Source organism: Sclerotinia sclerotiorum, genomic scaffold, assembly GCF_000146945.2.
Source record: "Sclerotinia sclerotiorum 1980 UF-70 scaffold_11 genomic scaffold, whole genome shotgun sequence".
Taxonomy (NCBI): domain Eukaryota; kingdom Fungi; phylum Ascomycota; class Leotiomycetes; order Helotiales; family Sclerotiniaceae; genus Sclerotinia; species Sclerotinia sclerotiorum.
The window spans coordinates 1,348,389-1,368,952 of NW_001820825.1; the positions used below are offsets into that span (position 1 = coordinate 1,348,389).

Consider the following 20,564-nt stretch of genomic DNA (forward strand, 5'->3'; position numbering starts at 1 on the left):
ATGAACCATCTAGATGATCTAGGTGAATAAGGAAATAATGAAACAATGAAATAATTTCTTTGGATATTTTCCGAAATTAGACACATGAGGTAGAAAGAATGAGGACCAGCTATTGACTCCTTTTCGTGAATGACTGCTTAGGTCAGCCGATCAGATATGGGATCAGATCAGATACTCGGTATGTGGATGCTCGGCATTTAGCCAGAGATATCCCGAACCTTTATCTCAAGCTCCATCAGCATTTAAAAGCTTCATCAACTTCATTATATTTATCAGTACTTTATGGATCCATCAAAATGAAGGATTCCTTACCGACGATCAATACAAATTTCGAATATCAAAGTATGGATAACGAGAAAACGGAAAGAATGTTAACAGGACCACCGCCGCGAAGGGCTAGACCTCTTGTTTTTGGAGCTCTAACGGTTGCTCTATTTTATTTCCTTTGGACCGCGAATTTCCATCAGTTGTTTATGGGATGTGGTATGAAGCTGCAATCTACGGAGATGAAACCTGTGACGGATGTTGTATCTATATCGGATCATAAACTCGTACCGTTGGAAGCGCACATAATGAGTGTAAGCTTATGTATACTCCTGTTATTCTTCAACACCGCTTGAATTCTTGTTTACTTTGAAATATTCCCTTATAAGACTTTATTGACTTCTTATCTATAGAAATGTCCTGATGCACAGGTTCGTTTTAGCTATCTGTTGATTGATAGCACATCTCTAACTGAATCTAGGATTGTTTGAAGATGATGGTATTACCAGCTATGCAGAGGGTATATGATAAAGTTAACTTCACACTCTCTTTCATTGGCGCGTAAGTTTCATCCGTCCGCAAGGCTCGCATTAAAAAGCTAACGGACAATCTTTCGCAGGCCTACGGACAATGATGGAGTAGCCTGTAAACATGGCCCGCAAGAATGCATGGGCAATATTCTCGAATTATGTGCTGCGAGCCTATATCCCGATCCAAAAATCTATCTTGGATTTACCATGTGTTTAACCAGAGATTACAAGGATATTCCGGAGAGAAGTTTAGTGGAAGATTGCGCATTAGAGCACGGAATGGATTTCAGTAAGCTCAATGAGTGTACAGCGGAGGATGATGGAGGGTATGGTATGGGAATGTTGAGGGATAGTGTCAGAAGGAGCATTGAGGTATGTGTGGAGAAACAGGAGTGCCAAGTCATACTATAAAGACTCATGCTAATCGATAATTGTAGGCCGGTGTCACAAAATCTTGCACGGTCAGACTCAACGAAGAAATCTTTTGTGTACGTGATGGAAGGAAATGGACGGATTGCCCTGGAGGGTCGGAAGTAAACGATCTTATTCTTGCCGTGGAGAAACTGTACAACCAGTCTTAATAGGTTCGAATATATCCGTCCATAACTCACTCGCTTCTCCAACAGTGTAGTTCAAGGACACTTTATCCATCCCCGCTTCTTCGTTGCCCTCCATCGTCTCCAATTGCTCGATTATACTCTCCAATCCGATCGCTTTTCCAGTTGCTTGTGTTGCACCAGCCTCCAATGCGACATGTACAATATGCACATGGAAATGATAGTAGGTCGGTTGATAATGAACATACAACTTCAACTGATCCTCCTCTAATCCTTCGTATGATTTCACCGTAGCCTCCACAAACTTTTCTCTCATATGTCTCAACCATTTTATGTGTTTCTTCTTCAAATCTCGCAAGCTCCATATATCTCTCCTCTCTACTAGTCCTAGCAAATGAAGCCCTTCCATCGTTTTCCGATCCCAATTGAGATCCGGTAATAAAAGGAACCCCTCATCCCCATCACGACCTTGCGGGGTTCTATATATAACATCTTCTACTTCAGTCTTTCCGTCTATTATGTTGTATATCCAATTTAATCTACCTCCATCTCGTTTCGCTTGCATGTAGGGGCGTATCTTCTCGCTGTAAATTTTGGGCGTCTCGGTGACCATGCGAACTCCCTGCTTCCTATATTTCTTAATATGCTGTTCCGTGCATGGATATATGAGATTAATCTTGAGGTCTGTAGGTTCGGTGGTTTGTGAAGGACCATTATTGGCCAAGTACCAGAAGTAAATATCGTTTGCGCCGAGATTCTCAAGGGACTCGAGAGTGGATGGAAGGGATGACAGATAAGTTGTGGAAGTGGGAAATGGAGCGCGTTCGAGGATTAAAACACATGGCTTGGAATTAATGTGACCGTAGAGAACAGAACGGCGCCCTGCTTGATCTTTGTGGGGAGGCTAGTTAGAGGTGGAATGCATGAAGGAAGCAGACTGGATGTTGAGGAATACCTTGATTCAGCAGACGATCAAATTTGAAATCTCGAATCAGAGATGTGGGCTGAGAAGATTCTTCTGCCATGATTGGAGTGAGTGTTAGAACTTGGTGTAGCAAGATTTAAGGTTGGGTACCAAGTAGGTATTGAAAGTCGTACAAACGAAATGCGGGATATTTTAAAGTCTACCGCCTTTCGGCAGAATGGCGGAACGTTGTTTAGCAATGTCACACACTGGTACGTACACGGTACTAGACTAGTTCAACTCTATTTGAACATTCAAGTATACCATTCTCAATTCTTTGAACCAAGCTTATTGACATGCGACAAAAGCTTCGACAATGCCAAGAAGTAACATGATTTGCACAAGGCACGGCCCGACAAATCTATACTGTGGATACGAATCTGATAACGAACTTAACTGGCCGTCATGCATGAAATAAATCACAATATCTAGGCATTTGATTTGAGAGAGTATTCACGGGTTATCAGACCACAATGATCTGTCTCTAGCATGCGACTTAAAAGCGTCCATCACAGACCATTCACAATCCCAAAAGAAGTTTTCTTGACTAACATCATCGTCTACCACTCATTAGTGAATTGTGGGTCACGATGCAAGCAATTACCAAGCTTCAGCATTGCAGGGGAAGTCTTGCAATCGGAGCTTAAGCTGACGTACTCCTTCCAGCGACAGATCGTCTCTCGCGGTGTTCCCTTACCCGTTGATTCCTATTTGCGAGCACTGCATGCATTCACACAATAACAGCCACAGGATTGGACATGCGAGCGATAACCTTCTTCAGACGACCAGACCGTGCGTATCTTCGAAGCATATCTACATTGCCATTACCCCTTGCCCCCTAGACTTCCACTTGCTGCTCGTCACGATCCACCACGCCACATCTTAGTTTAAACTCCGAGGCTAGATTTTTGCTATTCAGAAGCGGACTTAAGAGCGTTGTTGCCGATACGGATCACATGACTGAGTACAGAAATTTGTTTACCGCTTCCCGAGGTGTGTCGACGTGCCGATATCCGTTCGTGAAGAGAGCAGTGGAGGAAAAGAACCCAGTTTACCTTGTCTAGATGCCTAACACTACCTCTCGTGTTTGAAAATTGGTTAGAGAGCGGTCAATCGGCATGTTCTTATAGCCTATTACATATCTCCAATCTCCATCAAGCATGAAGAAAGCGGGGAGTAAATATATTTCCTATATTAAAGGTTCCGGTAGGTCCTTCATTTTGAAATCCTTTATGATTACACTTTGATTTTCAGTTGAAGTCTCATATGACTTATGAGGCCTTTTTTCTACTGATATTTATTAATCTAATACTTCCTCGTTTCTGTTTGATGATTTCTTTTCCTTCTTACTTCTGAGTTCTCTTTCGCCACAATAAAAAGTGAAGAGATTACAACAACAGATAAGCACCAGGGATATCGAAAATACTACAAGTGCGTCTATGTCCAAAATGATAGATTCAATAACGAGGCAAGAGACACGCAAGTCAGGTGCATCAAGACCTGATTCGTCGCCTGGGCTAAATCGATGCTTGTCTGGAAATCACCTCGATGACACCTCGTACTATACCGGACACCCTAATACTCAAGGAACAATAGATCAAGAGACGGAGCACGCTTCTACAGTTGATTCGGAAGATACAGATACCGATGGTGTTTCTACTATATCGCCAGAAGTCATAGATGGGATCGAGGTTGAGAGGGATGTTGAGTTGGGGAGAGAAAAGACCCGAAAGAGCTTGAAAAGTGTTAGGGATTTAAACTTAGTTTCCTGGGAAGGACCGGATGATCCAGAGAACCCTAAGAATTGGAAAATCGGACGTAAATGGGCTGCTGTATTGGTAGTCTCGAGTTTCACCTTTATATCCCCCGTTTCCTCCTCGATGGTAGCACCAGCTCTTGCTTCGATATCTGCAGATTTACATATTGTGAATTCTATAGAGCAAAGTTTGGTGCTGTCTATTTTTGTCCTGGCTTATGCCGTTGGTAAGTCGATTCTCTTGTCCCAACTATGGACGGCCACTGACACTGAAGTAGGCCCGCTCTTCCTTGGTCCCCTAAGTGAAATGTTTGGACGAGTGATTGTATTGCAAATAAGCAACCTCGTATACTTGTTTTTCAATCTTGGCTGTGGTCTGGCGCATACTAAGGGACAACTGATTGCTTTCCGATTTCTGGCCGGTCTAGGTGGCTCCGCGCCTTTGGCTCTTGGAGGTGGAGTGCTCAGTGATTTATTCACGGCCGAAGAACGTGGCAAAGCAATCTCTGTATACTCCCTCGCTCCGCTGCTAGGGCCGGCAATAGGGCCAATAGCAGGCGGGTTTATAGCTGAGAATACTACGTGGAGATGGGTATTTTATGCTACCACTATAGCTGATGCAGTCATTCAAACTATAGGATTATTCTTTCTTCAAGAAACGTTTGCGCCTGTTTTGCTGGGACGCAAGAAGAACAAGCTTATCCAGGAAACAGGAAATCAAGATCTGCACACAGAATGGGATGTACCAAACCGAACCATTACTACGACCCTCAAGATTAGTTTAACGCGACCATTCAAATTACTTGGTATGCTTAAGCGTTTCATTAAATCCTTTGTTCTTATTATTCTGGCACACACTCCACACAGGCATTGCAAAGTCTCAAAGATAAACAAGTTGATGAGGACTTTGCTGAGGAAGAAAGTATCTTCCTCAAAGAATCATTGCTCATATAGAAGGCAATGGTCTCATAGTGAATTCACTATGACAAGCCCCCCGCAGAACATTTTCCCCTCAAATCTTCCCTGTACTGACTCTCGGATTTAGGAACGCAAGTGATTATACAGGTTCTGGCTGTATATATGGCTTACCTCTATGGTATAATGTATCTCGTACTCTCTACATTTCCAGGACTGTGGGAAGGTGTATACGGCGAAAGTACTGCAATTGGTGGACTGAACTACATTTCTTTGGGCACTGGTTTCTTCCTAGGTACGCAGATATGTGCGCCTGCACAAGACAGGATTTATCGAGCCTTAAAAGCACGTAACAATGGAGTCGGAAAGCCCGAATTTCGAGTTCCTCTAATGATTCCTGGTGCCTTCCTTGTGCCAGTCGGGCTCTTCTGGTACGGATGGAGTGCTCAAGCCCAAACTCACTGGATAGTGCCAAATATTGGAGCGGCAATCTTCGCGGCAGGAACTATCATTGGATTTCAATGCATTCAAACGTATATTGTCGATTCCTACACCAAATACGCTGCAAGTGCTGTAGGTGCAGCCACCGTCATGAGAAGTTTGGCTGGTTTCGGATTCCCATTGTTTGCACCATACATGTACGCAGCGTTAGATTATGGTTGGGGCAACAGTTTGCTTGGATTTATTGCGATTGGGCTGGGATGGCCGGCTCCCATCTTGTTGTGGTTGTATGGAGAGAAGCTCCGCATGAGAAGTACATTTGCAGCTGGATAAGACAAACACAAAAATATACGAGGGCGAGGGCGAGAAGGATGCGTGGTGCTGGGTTCTTTGTTGGACGCGATCGTACGAGTGAGCGAAAAATACCATGCATGAATAATGTGGAGTTACTGGGGGTTTTCAAGGTCAAACGGCGACGTAAAATACCCCTATTGCGGATCAACTTAATGAGTACATGGAAATAGTAATAGGATTGTCATTGAAAAAGAAAATTACTGTGCACGTTGTTTCTGAATGCCCTAATAGCGTCATGACAATCAAGTGCTCGAATACCTTTGCCAGCACTTGTAGGATAGATGTGGAGGCTTACATAGCTAGAAACGCGGCTTGGAAGCGGGTTTGGCAAGCTATCAACAAATGATTATCATAAGGCCATCATGCAAGGTTAGGCACGGGGAGGAAGAAGCGTAGCACAAATGGAAATGGAGCCGCCTCCATTAAGTGCTGACAAGCAGTACAGCAGTTATACATTAATAGATGGCAGGCGCACCTTCAAAATCACGAGAACTAGGAAGGATGTTGATGAAAATGAAGACAATGATGGCTCGCCAATTGAGAAACTACGACGACAAGCTGGTAGTAGGTAAGACATGATCAAATAGCATCCATTCTCATCAATGCGGAGAGTTGGATCTTTCATTTGCCAAAAGTCAATATTGAGTAACATTGAAATTGGAAAAAGTATTATTGGTGTAATATTAGATATTAAAGTCGAATGATTATATGTATGTAAAATGCTGAACAAGAGAGGGGGATTTTCATAGGTCCAATCATTGATGTTTACTCTGACCAATCAAATCGATGTATTAGAAATTTCCCCAAATACGTAAGAAGGGTTAAAATCATCTCCACCTTCTGTATCCCCAATCTCGAACCAATCACCTTGACGATTCATCCAAAGTATTAATGGCAAACAACGTTCCTGCTTTTCCTTTCCTTAGGCATCGTGCTTCATAGACCATATGGAATTATCTTCGAAAAATCATTACTTCAACCTCCAGGAAAACTGTTCGAAGGAGAATTCTCTTTCTACATTCTTGATCACGGCTGGAAATCCCATGGAACGTGCAGCCAGAATATTGATAAGAATCCGAGCATATTTGGTAGAGAGAGGAAAACAACTTTGCTTACGATAGCACTAGGTTACACTCTATAACTGAACTGCTCACAATCTCAAAAGTCTTGGTAGGTGCGTGGTAGGGTTCTCTCTTGTTCTTATTTCCCCGAGGACTTGGAGCCGCGCGTGTGCAAATACTTATCTGATAAGCATTGTCTATCGGCTGGAGACCCGCACCGCACCGCACCGCACCACTGTACACCGCATCAATCCCTATCCACGGGTTCGATACCGGGTAACGTCAGAGCATAAACTGAGGATCGCGCCCCTCTCCCCCGGATGGCTGGCGTACGGGATGCGGGTCATATGTATGGAGGGACGTCGTCCTCATTGACTGATATCAAAATCAAACCGGATCATGAGCGTATTGCGACCATTGATAGGGATAGTCCAGTCCCGAACAAAAGGCCGAGGAGTAGTAGAGATGTAGCCGCGATGAAGAGGAGGTGTGTTTCCACAGCTTGCGTCGCATGTAGGAAACGCAAGTCCAAATGCGATGGGAATACGCCAAGTTGCGCAGCTTGCTCAAGTGTATATGGGACTGGTATGCTCATTTGATATCTTGTATTGATTCAATGTCCATTGGACATTCAAACCTAGTTGGGTTCCTGAGCTGACATTTTGGATCAACAGAATGTGTATACGATCCGTTATCGGACCATAGAAGGAAAGGGGTATACAAAGACAAGATCGATAGTCTCAAGACCCGCAATTCCACTTTACAAACTTTGATACAAGCGATATTGAACGCCGCTGAGGAGGATGTACCAGACCTAGTTCGCCAAATTCGAACGTGTGAAAGTCTCGATGATGTAGCAGAGAACATTTTGAAGCAGGAGCAAGCACTCGAAGAGGGAGACGACGATATTTACGATAACACGTCATATACGACAACTAATTTGCCGAATTTCGAGAGTCAGTTGTCGGGGAAGATGGGTGAATTGAGATTGGAAAATGGTTCGGTAAGGTTTTTGGGGGGCACCTCAAATTTGATCTATCTTGATGCAGCAGATGTTGAGGATGGGGATGCGTTAGAAACCACCCAACAAGACGAACCTCTCTTGTCGTGGACAACAGTCACGAACGATACAGAGGTTATCGTGCATTTGATTAATATGTATTTCACATGGCATTATCCATACTTTACGACATTGAGCAAATCTCTGTAAGGTTTTCTTTTCCATACTCCTCAGCCCACACTCCGCCCCTTTTTCATTCCCTCACTACTTCCTCTTTTTGCTCTAGGAATTACTGACTTCTTGGTGTCGCCAGGTTCTATCAAGACTTCCTTTTGGTATGCCTTCTCCTGTCCCTGATTTTCACTTGTTTGCCTACTTGCTCTCATTTCCTCTTCTCCTGGACCGTGTTTCTTGAAACAAGTCTAATGGTTTCTGGATTTAGGGCAAACCTCCAGGCAACCCAAAAAGAACAATGCATTGTTCATCATTATTGGTTAGTGAAGATTCAACTCTCTATTCCAACATCTTCTCACTTCTCCAGGTTAATGCTATGCTGGCTTTGGGGTGTCATTTTACGAATTCTCCCCAGGCTTGTGCTGATCCAGGGGATACAGCAACTAAAGGTGATCATTATTTTGCGGAAGCTAAACGACTGATTTTTGAAAACGATGAGTACGAAAAGCCAAGATTGACCACGATACAAGCACTTTGGTGAGTTATCATCCCGCGTTTCTATATGCGTTTCTAACATCGCTTAGCCTTATGTCGGTTCGTGAGGCTGGCGGAGGGCGAGAAGGCAAGGGATGGGTTTACTCTGGAATGGCATTTCGAATGGCTCAGGATATGGGTCTCCATCTGGATCCTGGAATCAGTAAAAGCAATACGAACGATTGTCCTATTGATGAGAAGGAGATTGATGTCAGAAGAGTCACATTCTGGGGCTGGTATGTTTGTCTAATCGCTTCAGTACATCCTTTGTCACATCTAATTTGTTGCTCTATGTGTCTCAATCTCTCTTTTGCCCCCCTAACAGCCTTAATTTCTCACTTTTCTTATGAAAATTAAATTGAGACAGTAGCTAAATTTTCCCCATAGCTTTCTGTTCGATAAATGTTTCTCGAATTACTTAGGTAGACTTCCTCAGCTATCGGTGACTGAGATTACGGTCCCTAAATATGATGTAAAAAAATTCGACGATGATGAAATTTGGTCACCCTACACAGATAATGGAATAGGCCAATTACATTCCCAACCATCAAGGACAAGAGCTGTAGCTTTACAAATTTCCAGTCTCTGTGAGATTAGTAGTGATCTTCTTACATTTTTTTATCACCCACAACGTGTGGAAAGGGGTGTTGGAAGATCTCAGGAGCTGAAGAAGCTTAGCGAGTTACAAACGAGACTCGAGGCTTGGAAAAGAGATTTACCAAAGGAATTTGAAGCGAAAGAAGGACAATTACCTAATGTCCTTCTAATGCAGTATGTGTTACCTAATGTATCCACTGTACTCAATACTGATATGAAATAGCATGTTCTTCCATCTTCTCTACATCCACCTGTTCCGTCCTTTTCTCAAATACAATCCAAGTACATCACCTTTACCGACACATGTATCTCCTCGAAAACTTTGCACGCAAGCGGCCGGTTCAATATCCAAATTGATGCGCCTGTACAAGCGCATATATGGACTTCGACAAATTTGCAATATAGCAGTTTACATTGTTCACTCTGCTTGTACGATTCACCTCCTAAATCTTCCTGAAAAGACTGCAAAGAGAGACATAATTCACGGAATCAAACATCTCGAGGAAATTGCCGATGATTGGCTCTGTGCACGTCGCACTCTCTCAATACTCTCTGTGTTGGCTCGGAAATGGAATATCGATCTTCCCGCGGAAGCATCCTCTATATTCTCCCGTACTGATAGCAGGTTTGGGCACTTCTCGACAGCCGATGTTCCGTCACCAAAAGCAGAAGTAATAGTACAAACACCATCATCAGCATCATCACCTACTCATTTCCAGACATCTCCGCATCCACAATCACTTGCAAGGAGTCAAAGCCACTTACAAAAGAGCCTCTATAGCTATCCTACCGATTCGAAAGTCCCACCTACTAATAACTTGATGAACGACATATCAACAGAGTCTTCACTCACCGGAATCCACAGTACCGTGTCGGTACAACGAGATCATCCAGATCCTATTTCATATTCTACACAAGTTTCACCCGTCTCTGCATATCACCCTTCTCATACAATGTATCCCCATCAAGCTCAGTCTTTCGGTCCCAGTATCGCAAATGGCGCTTCTAGAAGTAACATTAGTCCATTGACTAGTGGGAATAGACATGTTAGCCCGAGCACGATGTTTGGGGGTGTGGAGCAGTTAGTTCAGAGTCAGGATTGGTGGTTGCAGGATCAAGTGAGTTTAGCAGTTGGTTTTGAGAACTGGATGGGTGGAGGTATTGGTGTTAGTGCTCCTGGGCACGGGCATGGCCATATTAATAGTCATAGCTTGAGTGGTGATGTAAGTGATGGGACGGCGGATCCATTTTATCATAATCACAGCACGAATTCTGGAGATGGAGGGGGTAACGCGGGTGCGGGGAATGAAAGGGGCGCTAATGGTTTTTGGGGGTGACGAGCGATTCTCGTGGTCGCCATAAGTGTTTTTATATGATATGACAACAACCATATGGATGTCGAGAAAGAATTTTGTCGGGGGTTTGCAAGGGTGGTTATGGTCATGATGACATGTCCGGAGCGGGAACAGGAGTATGTATTCAGCGTCGGAGTTTTTGGCTTGCTTCGTAACTTGTTATACTGGGATCATTATCAAGGATTGAAATGAGGTATGGAATGTATCAATTAAATATATATAGATGTCTCATAGGGATGGTGGTATAGGAAAGGATGGAGCTTATTAGTAACATATTCGGAATAGAAAAAGCATTTGATTTTCTATTTCTTTTATCTTTGAATTTGAAATGGGTTGCTTTTTAAAGAAAATAATGATGATGGTTTATTGTTTTTCTCTGTATCGGAATACGAAATTAGTGGATGGAGGGTTGATATAATTTACTAGGTTTGGTGGAAATATAGTAAGACTTACGATTACCGGGTCAAAATATTCGGGTGGGTGGTTGATAGCTTTAAGTTAGATATGTTCTTGTACCATCCTTATATTCTAGGGGTATTGAGAATGGAAAATGTTCCTGATATAGTATTTCAATGCTAGTCGAACAATGAGGGGAACTAATCCAGAGTAAAGCTCACTTTATTTTTAATCGTGCTGCTGGGAAGTGAGATTGTAAGATCGGGAGAATTGATCAGAAATAAAATTTCGACGGTTGTTTGTAGAGTTTTATACCTCAATATGTTAGTTTGTATATGGATTATTATTAAAGTATGCGCTACTTTATGGGGTTGAAGTAAAGTATCAAGTGAAGTGAGGTACGGAGTGGGAAATATAGAATGGTGGGGTAAAATAGAAATTTTGATTGTTGACTCAAAAAATAAACAAACACAACAAACATCCATCCATCTCAACCCCTCCAAACCACCAACCATCAAACTGTATTTCCCACGTCTCATCACCCGCGCCATCGCCAGGGCAAACACTAAATTTTTCAGAACCATGGCCACATTCTCCTCTATCAAATATACTCCCGCCGAGGAAACCGAGCTCAAACAATGGACCCTCACATCAGAGCGTCTGAAGACCTCCAGTCCTGAAACCAAATCCCTCCTCGATTCCTTAAACACCCATTTAGCATCGCGAACAACGCTTCTTGGTTCCAAACCCTCTGCTGCCGATATTGCCATTTACGAGAGTTTGGCACCCCAGGTTGCGAAATGGAGTAGTGAGGAGCGAACGGGAGAAAAGGGTCATCCAAATATTGTGCGCCATGTGGATTTTGTCCAGAATTCGCCTATATTTGGCTTGAATGTTGAGGAGGAGAAGAAAGTCAAGGTTGATCCCGAGGAGATTTTATATGTTAAGCCTCCTGTTGATGCTAAAGCCGAGAAGGAGCGTTTGAAGAAAGAGAAAGCTGCTGCTGCTGCCGCTGCAGCAGGAGGTGAACAAAAGGAATTGGCGGATCGAACTAAGGAAAAGGGTGATAAGGGAGTTATTGCCCAAGTTGCCGAAAAGGTTGCAGAGGCAAAAGATACAGTTGTTGCGGCTGTGACAGGCGAACAGGCACAACAACCCAAGCAAAAGAAAGAGAAGAAGGAGAAGGCACCAAAACCTCAAAAGGCTCCTGCTCCATCTGCTCCTCTTTCTCCATGTTTGATTGATCTCCGTGTCGGTCATATCTTAAAAGCTATCAAGCATCCAGAAGCCGACTCTCTATTTGTCTCCACTATTGCTATGGGTGACAAGCCCGGAACCGATGATACATCTGAATACGAAGGACAAGTTGTGCGAACAGTCTGCTCGGGTCTCAATGGTCTCGTTCCTCTCGAAGAAATGCAAGGTCGTAAAGTAGTAGTCGTCTGCAATCTGAAACCCGTGAAGATGCGCGGTATCAAATCATGCGCCATGGTCCTCGCCGCATCTCCCAAACTAAAGGAAGGAGAAGAAGATCACCACGCCGGGCCAGTTGAACTTGTTACTCCACCAGCCGAAGCTAAGGCCGGTGAACGCGTCTTCTTCGAGGGCTGGAAGGGAGAGCCTGAGGGAGTTTTGAACCCAAAGAAGAAAGTTTGGGAGATGATCCAACCGGGTTTTACTACAACTGTTGATTTGGAAGCTGCGTTTGATGCGGGTGTTGTCAAGGAGTTGAGTAAAGAGGGAGAGGATCCTAAGACTGGCGTCGGAAAATTGGTCACTGAGAGTGGTGGTGTTTGCAAGGTTAAATCTTTGGCTGGAGCTATCATTAGATAGATGGCACAAGGGGGGCGGCGCGAACTGCGAACTGGAAAATCGATGGCTTATGCTTAGATGGAAATTTCTCAAAGGGAGGAATAAAAAGTCATGTAGCTAGAAACAGACCCCGTACATGATTACATGAACGATCTATATACATAAATATAGATGATTGAGTGTTGCCGTATTCTAAGCCATCAAGATCTACTTGTACATAACATGAGATAAAACGTGATACAATATGATAAGATAATTGACATTATTGAGTTATATAGTATTTAAATATATCAACCTCCATCCCGTTTCCGTATAATGCAAAATACTTTTCCTCCCCCACGCCCATCCCCATGCTAATCAAAATCAAAATCAATGAATATCCTCATCTCATCCATCACCTCATCCAGTAATTCCCTCCATCCAACTCAAATACCCATCGCCCAAACCACAGATCTATATGCTGTGCACCCTAAAAAATGCCAATATTCGCATATATAAATATAAAAAGATATCTCTGTACTATATTTTCCAAAGCGTATAAAATCCCATGTATAACTAATCCTCACCTATCATTCAAAGAGTCGCATCAGTTCACAATCGAAGATCCCAACTCCAAAACAACTCCGAGATTTTAGATTTTCGCAAAAGTCAAGGGAAGGAAAGGGAAGTCTTGATGCTATGCTGCCATCCAAAATGTATGTACTGAAATATTCAGTACGCGACGTCCCCTGAGCGCTTAAAGACCAATTTTCTCGGATCAAAAGTATCATTATCATCATCTTCATCATCCACTTCCATATCATCATCAACCTCCAACACGACAGGTCCATCTTGAATCGGAGCTATTGGCGGTATGAATTTCGTTCCATTAGTATGTGCATCCTCCTCCGCCTTCAAAGACATCGAGATAGAAACTTCATCCTTCCTTTCCAATTCCTGCTCCTTCCTCAATTTTTCCATCTTCTTCTCGGCAATCTCTCGTACCTCCGCAAGTCTCTTTTTGATATTCTCGATTTCGGTGCTGCATTCTCCGTCACGTAGGAATTGGTGTGCTGCATGTTCGCATTGTCCTTGACACCATTCGAGTCCCTTGTCTAGCTCGTCAAATATATCCGTGGCGCTTCCTCCGGTTCCTCCTGCCCCGGTTCGTCGGTATCCTCGTAGCACATTCATGGTGTTTCCAACTGTCATGCGGTCGCGAGATGCACCCATGTTTCTCGTCGAGGTGAATTTTAGTTTCGTTCCTGCTCCGGTATCTCCCCCATTCAGCTGTGCTCCGTTCGATGTTTCTTGCGAAGCGACTTGGTGATGTAATGAAGGTTTGGGTAATGCACTGCCTAGAGCTTTTGAAGCCTCGGACTCGGATTCATCGTCGCTTTCCTCCTCGGCTTCCATCTCCGCAGCTCGTCTCATTTCCGCCATTTTAGCTGCCATTTTTCCCTTTCTCATGGCATTTCGATTCCCGCTCACAAATTTGACGAGTTCTTCAAAGGCGGTTTGCACGGCGCTGTCGTAGTATACTATTATCATTGATCTGGTTCTGTATCTTGGGGCTTGAGAAGTCCCCGATGCGAGGGATTCCGTCTTTCGTTTTCGGAGGACGGCCGGAGCCCGTGGTAGTGGTTCAGTTTGGGGTGGAGGTTGCGATGATTGTCGAGCTAAGGCGGTGGGTGATGCTCGCGGAGTAAGGGGCTTCGGTGATTGCGATTGTGGTTCGGATGGGGGTTGGTTGTATTCGAGAGCTGCGGCAGCAGCAGCTCGAGCTACTGACGGGGAATTGGGTCGTGCTTTTGCGGGAGTCTCATTTTGAGCAGATTTAGGGGATCCGGTAAGAGGTGAGGACTTTTCTATGATGTCCTGGACTTCGCTGATGATCTCCTCTCCATCTTTTGGTCGTAGTGATTCGGTGGAACCTTTGTTCTTCAAGGAGCGTGCGGGTTTGGTGTCTACCAATCGTGCAAGCTCGATTTGTCGTAATGCTATTTGACTATTTAGGTCGTCTAGTCGTGTGTTCCAATCTGGTATGGCTTGGGTGAGGTTTGTCAATGCCTCCAATGTTGAAAATATCGGCATGGTGAATATGGATAAAGATAAGTTAAGAGCGGTCTGATATGAGTGGTATATTGCTAGCAGATAGTGTTACTCGGCGTATACTGATCGCGGTAGAATAAATGGTTTATTCGAATGGAGAGTTAAAAGCTTCGAGGTAGTCAAGTAGTCAATAGATGGTCATAATACTAGTACCATCATCACAGCGTCATAAGGAGAATAGTACGAAAATGAATAGTTGGACAATGCGTGCGACTCTTCGCGCGGAGCATAGGAGATTGAAGTAAAGTAGTTCTGATCTCTTTGCTTCAATTACAAGACCTGGGGGACTTTATTAACCAAGAGCGTGATCTGTGAATGAAGAATATATGGAGTATTCAATGTATATCTCGGATCAAAATAATTGAGTGCTCACTACCTGCAGGTCTGAATTGGCGATTGTAAGAGAATGCGCGTACCGACCTATATCTATAAGAGTTATATGCATGAAACTGCCGTGAACTTACATGTAACCTTACATAGGGTGATAAAAAAAATTAAAGGGCGGGTATTATATTTTATTATTTTATTTTATTTTATTTTATTTTTTCCAACTCGATGCAGACTTTGAGTGTGGTGTGGATGAATGGATGGATGAATGAGGGTAGACAAGCTACCTTCAATGGAATGGAGTACAATCCTAGCATATCGCACGCTAATGATATTCAGGGATTCTTCGGATCTTGTGGACCCCTTCATTTTCAACGACCAACAAGCGAATTATCAACCTCATTTTTCTTATACCCTTAATTAACCCACAATATTGAAACAAATCGGAGGTGCACCAGCACTTCCTGCAAAGAAAAAGAAACGGTACGATGGATTATTATTGGAGGGCACCGACGGCTCTATCCGTTCAGAAGCACATCTTCCCTGAACCTTCACTTTGAATCGTGATCAATATTCACTTTGCATATGAAAAGTCATTGGGGATACGAAAATGGGAAAATCGAATTCAAAGGAGTTACAGAACACGTAATAACATGCAACAAGAGTAAAGTAGATCACCGAGCGGTTATTATGTGAGAAAACACGGCACTTTTCTCATTTCGACCATGTCGTCGGTAGCTTTACAACAACATGATAGATTCAGATTCGATGTAATTTTATATACATCGGGCAGGTGCAGAATAACTGATATTGTTGTTGTTGTCGTTGCTGCTGTGGTGTCAGTGTAGATGAAGGAGATGTGATTTCACTGTTGATATCCTATCCGTAGTACGATCTCGAAATCCTGATAGGTCCCAAGTCCTTTCAATCATTCATCCCTTTCAAAGAAACTGATATTCAAACCATGCTGCCGTGTCAATGTGAACGAGAAGATTTTCTTGAAATGTGAATCCGAATATCTGATAGGTCCTACAAACTCCCTCCCAGCCTCCTCTTCCCTTCTTCGTCTTATACTGCATCCATAGACTGAGAATTTGTTGGTTTTCATCTCGGAACCTTGCCAATGCCATATATGTTACAGTATAGCGTCACCGCGTACCTAAGTATTTCGTCTCCTGCATCCTCTATCCACGCCTTAGTGCATCACGATATTCACGAAGCAACCCCTCGGTAGATCTTACGCGGAAAATAAATCACAACCACTGCACTGCTGCAAAATACCTCGGCTTTCATGCGAGTTTGTGGAACATACATACACTTACAATAAATACTACCCACCCATATGTCAATGTCAACAGTTATCACCAACTAGGTACCTACTACCTACCGAGTACTCCGTAATCAAACCATCAACCTCTTCAAACTGTTGCACATTTAAAATTTTACTTCCCTTCAACAGACTCTTAAAACTTCACTAATATAGGACTTCCCATCATCCTCATAGCTCCTCGAGTAAATGATCCCACCCCGTCCCACTCCTTTTTCCAAACGGTGAGCCATTTCGAGAATCCAACTAGAAGCATAATCATCACTTTGTCTCGTGGCATTTAGTCAATTTAGCCCATTTAGTCAATTGACCAGGACAGGCCGACAGGGGAAGACAAGAATTTTTTTAGCTGAGACTTTTTAGCTCTTCCCGTTCCTTGTCACACGTGCTTCATGCAGAAAAACGGCCGCCATTACTTTTTCCTCATGCATGGATTAGAAAACGGCCGAAGTGTTCGATGGATGGAGTATGGGTGAAAATGATGGTAAATGTACTTAAATATACTATATGGGGTTAGTTGATTACGATAATTGTAGTTCATATAATACACGATGAACTTACCGCTATTTTATGAGGTTTTTTACCCAACCATAGGTGTGTGTAGACAATTGTAATTTTCAAGGATTTTGCATTGTGAAACTCGAAACTCAAAAGGGAAAAGAAAAGGAAACTGGGTTTAGAATATTTTATTAACTTCGATTACGACATTTGCGGCAAAGTCATGCCAGTATCATTGTTGAATCGAAGATCTAACTCGTTTATGGCCAAAGCTCTTCTTTCTTCCATTCGCCAATTTTCTCTCCTCCCTCTCCCGCATCTCCACTGGGGCCAATGTAAGTGAATCTCCATCTTCTTGCTTTGTCAGGTTCAGTCAAATCAAGCTGTTCGACTTCAATGGGTTTGATAATGACGACCCTGAAATTCTTTCTGGCAGCTTCATCGTTTAGATCTGATACCTTTTGACCCAAAGCCCAATTAGGATCGCTTGGGGTTTGCGAAACGGGAGTTCCAGGGATAGGATTTTTGAAACTGCCTATAGATATAAAATTAGTCGGACAGTTCATCTGATTACCATTTAAACTTTACCTCTCATCCCCGGACTCAGATTACCAAAATGTGCCGTGAGTTCTTTTTCCCAGCTCCAATTCTCTTTCCCATCTTCCTTCACAACTCTCATTCTCTCTCCGATCTTCGTCTTCACAGTTCGTGTTCCACTTGATTCTTGACCCGTTCCTTCGATGTCTTGACCAACAATATATGCTTCACCCTTGATTCTCCATTGTGTCATGACTTCCTTCACCCAAAATACCGCCTCAATAGGCCCACCACCTCCACTACCCTGGCTCTGTTCAACCTCACCATGACCCTGTGAACTAGCAAATATCTCCGGAACCTTCTCCATACGCACATCTGTAGTGAAAGTTGGGAGATCACTCTCGTAGACCCGATCATTCAAAGGAGCTTCATTACGTTTGTTCTCTGGGAGCTCAGCCCACATTCCTCTATAAATACAGTAGCGAGCTCGAGGAAGATAGGGAGTTGGAGAATCCTTATCGTTACTTGGATGCAATGATGACAGAACGAATTCTGGTGAATCCATCTTTGCGAGATGGGATAAGAAGAGAGCGCGCCATGGGGCGGGACCAATGGATGCTGGTGTGGTGGTTGATGTAGACATTGTGCGAGCGAGACGCAAAAGACGTGAAGAGGCTTGAGAAGCTATTTTGATTGATTTTCCTATTTGTATTATTGGCGGTTGAGATGTAGGTATGTATATGTAGCTTTTGAGTAAAAGTGGCGAGGTAATGGCAGTGTGCTTTCTGTTCTGTGTGAAAGTTGATGACGCATTGATAGAAAGCAGCTCAAGTATAGTATTTGAGCTATCGAAGCTTATGGTGGGGTGATTGCAATCGCTCCATGTGCGTGCATCCCACCAAAACCAGTATTTCTAGTCTTTCCTTCCATACCTACATAAGTAGTAATTTTAGTATCGTCAATCCAGCAGGCGCCATCAAAATTCATTCTTCAAACTTACAATCAGTCGTTAGTACTTTCTTACATCTGGGAATAGCTTCAATATCTGATTCTCACATCTCACATCTCAAAAATGAGATCATTTGTCGGCTGATAAGCAACCCCACATTCGGTGCATCATACCGCCGAAACCCCATCATTTCAAAGATCCTCTTCCAAGCTAGTAAACATGGGGAAAGCTCGTGTGTGTGGTTAAGTTTCCTGAAAGTTATTTTACCTCCAATTGAGGACCTGGCTTGTGTTATTTTGGGGAATGGGAGCGATGAATTGCCGCGGATGAATGCAAAATGCAATCATCGGTATGGAGGGAAATGTGTGTATATATTTCCAATATGTCTTCATTACAAAGTCCTTCTTGTTTGGTGTTACTGGATCTACGAGTTTGAAGGTGTTTTTCCTATTTCTTCTGTATATATTGAAGCATTGAGATTTCATATTGCCAGTTCATATATTTCACTTATTTTCTTTTTCCTCTGGTGCAGTATTGCAATATGCGTCCCATCATCACCACCACAATAGCACTCTTCTCTACTCTCATAGCTGCAGAAGGGAATCGAGGCTATGATGTTATTCCTATCCGTCCGCGCAGCATTCAGAAGAAGACTTGCACTGTTCTTTCCCTCGGAAACCAGATAGACGATACACCTCAAATTCTCAAAGCATTTTCAGACTGCAATCATGGTGGTACCGTCGTTTTCCCCAAAGATCAGGTATACTGGATAGGAACGAGGATGAATCCGGTTATCGACGATGTGACGATTGATTGGCAAGGTACTTGGACTGTACGTTTGGCTTCCTTCTCCAACTATGTACAGAGTATTAATGAATGACAGTTGTCGGATAATCTCACGTACTGGCGCGAAAACTCCTACCCCGTCGTTTTCCAAAATCACGCTGCAGGAATTGTCTTCACAGGAGATCGTATACAAATTAGCGGGAAAGGCGGTGGTGGTATCAATGGGAACGGAAATGCCTGGTATAATGTCGAGAAAGCAGACACGCAGCCCCGACGCCCTATGCCTTTTGTTTTCTGGAACGTTAGTGAAGTGACCGTTGAGCAGTGTATGTCTCATCTCTCCCATATTCTTTCTATGAAAAGTTTAGTAGCTAACAGATGCTTCTGAAAATAAAGTCACTATAAAAGATTCTCCTCTTTGGGCAATAAATATCATGAACGGTACCAACATGTCGTTTAAAGATATGCTCGTCAACAACACCGCTGTAAACGCGCCATACGGAACGAATTGGGTGCAGAATACCGATGGTTTTGATACGATGGATGCCAGAAACATCAAATTAACCAATTTTTACTATCAGGGAGGTGATGATTGCATTGCAATTAAACCTAGATCATACAACATTTACGCTCAAAATGTACCTCTCCTTCCACAAACTCTTCTCAAACTCAAGCACATGACTAACAAAGTGAAATAGGTAACATGCCACGGCGGTAACGGCATAGCAATCGGTTCTCTAGGCCAATATGTCGAAGACTCATCTGTAATCAATGTCACGGTAAAAGATGTAAACATCATCAGCTATAACCTAGACATGCATAACTCGGCATACATCAAAACATGGGTGGGAGCATTAGTTCCGCAATCTGGATACGAAAGTGCAGGACAAGCCCAAGGCGACGGCTGGTACTTATCCCTTTCTTTTCTCCTTCCTCTCTTCCCCACATCTCCCCCCTAAAACATCCCAACAAAACCCCAACTAACCTAAAAACCAGGGGCAACGTAACCTCGATCCTCTTCGAAAACTTCCACATAGAAGGCGCCGCCATCGGAGCTGCCATATCTCAAAACTCCGGTAACAACGGTTCCTTCACCGGCACCTCCAAATTCCTAGTCTCAGACATCACATTCCGCAATTTCTCAGGCTATCTTACTGGTGCAAAGGGTGATAGAACAGCAAGTATTAGTTGTAGTAATGTGTATCCCTGTACGGATATCGCGTTTGAGGATTTTCACGTCGCGTATCAGCTGAATGGGACGGAGGCGCCTGCGACGGGTACGTGTAGTATGGTTGCTAAGGGGGGGGTGGAGGGGATGGTGGGGAGTGGGTGTGTGTGA

General features: G+C 43.4%; 8 protein-coding genes across 8 annotated transcripts; 6 read left to right on the forward strand and 2 right to left on the reverse strand.

Annotated features, from left to right (window-relative positions):
- Positions 1-296: 296 nt before the first annotated feature.
- SS1G_08627 (hypothetical protein) lies at positions 297-1,375 on the forward strand (the record flags this gene model as incomplete). Its single annotated transcript, XM_001590836.1, has 4 exons — positions 297-578; positions 746-825; positions 884-1,166; positions 1,232-1,375. 4 exons carry the CDS (start codon positions 297-299, stop codon positions 1,373-1,375), a joined length of 789 nt encoding a protein of 262 aa, XP_001590886.1.
- Positions 1,376-3,763: 2,388 nt separating this feature from the next.
- SS1G_08628 (hypothetical protein) lies at positions 3,764-5,760 on the forward strand (the record flags this gene model as incomplete). Its single annotated transcript, XM_001590837.1, has 3 exons — positions 3,764-4,298; positions 4,710-4,877; positions 5,117-5,760. The coding sequence occupies 3 exons, from the start codon at positions 3,764-3,766 to the stop codon at positions 5,758-5,760; spliced, it is 1,347 nt and encodes a 448-aa protein (XP_001590887.1).
- Positions 5,761-6,243: 483 nt separating this feature from the next.
- On the forward strand, positions 6,244-6,360 carry SS1G_08629 (predicted protein; the record flags this gene model as incomplete). Its single annotated transcript, XM_001590838.1, has 1 exon — positions 6,244-6,360. One exon carries the CDS (start codon positions 6,244-6,246, stop codon positions 6,358-6,360), a length of 117 nt encoding a protein of 38 aa, XP_001590888.1.
- An 802-nt stretch (positions 6,361-7,162) lies between these two features.
- SS1G_08630 (hypothetical protein) lies at positions 7,163-10,369 on the forward strand (the record flags this gene model as incomplete). Its single annotated transcript, XM_001590839.1, has 8 exons — positions 7,163-7,427; positions 7,517-8,048; positions 8,156-8,177; positions 8,285-8,553; positions 8,601-8,786; positions 8,938-9,321; positions 9,929-10,313; positions 10,358-10,369. 8 exons carry the CDS (start codon positions 7,163-7,165, stop codon positions 10,367-10,369), a joined length of 2,055 nt encoding a protein of 684 aa, XP_001590889.1.
- Positions 10,370-11,480: 1,111 nt separating this feature from the next.
- SS1G_08631 (hypothetical protein) lies at positions 11,481-12,731 on the forward strand (the record flags this gene model as incomplete). The annotated part of the gene is made up of 1 exon (XM_001590840.1): positions 11,481-12,731. The coding sequence occupies one exon, from the start codon at positions 11,481-11,483 to the stop codon at positions 12,729-12,731; it is 1,251 nt and encodes a 416-aa protein (XP_001590890.1).
- Positions 12,732-13,421: 690 nt separating this feature from the next.
- Positions 13,422-14,783, reverse strand: SS1G_08632 (hypothetical protein; the record flags this gene model as incomplete). Its single annotated transcript, XM_001590841.1, has 1 exon — positions 13,422-14,783. The coding sequence occupies one exon, from the start codon at positions 14,781-14,783 to the stop codon at positions 13,422-13,424; it is 1,362 nt and encodes a 453-aa protein (XP_001590891.1).
- Positions 14,784-17,213: 2,430 nt separating this feature from the next.
- Positions 17,214-17,953, reverse strand: SS1G_08633 (hypothetical protein; the record flags this gene model as incomplete). Its single annotated transcript, XM_001590842.1, has 2 exons — positions 17,214-17,488; positions 17,542-17,953. The coding sequence occupies 2 exons, from the start codon at positions 17,951-17,953 to the stop codon at positions 17,214-17,216; spliced, it is 687 nt and encodes a 228-aa protein (XP_001590892.1).
- Positions 17,954-18,980: 1,027 nt separating this feature from the next.
- Positions 18,981-20,564, forward strand: SS1G_08634 (hypothetical protein; the record flags this gene model as incomplete). The annotated part of the gene is made up of 5 exons (XM_001590843.1): positions 18,981-19,271; positions 19,323-19,551; positions 19,622-19,863; positions 19,924-20,132; positions 20,222-20,564. 5 exons carry the CDS (start codon positions 18,981-18,983, stop codon positions 20,562-20,564), a joined length of 1,314 nt encoding a protein of 437 aa, XP_001590893.1.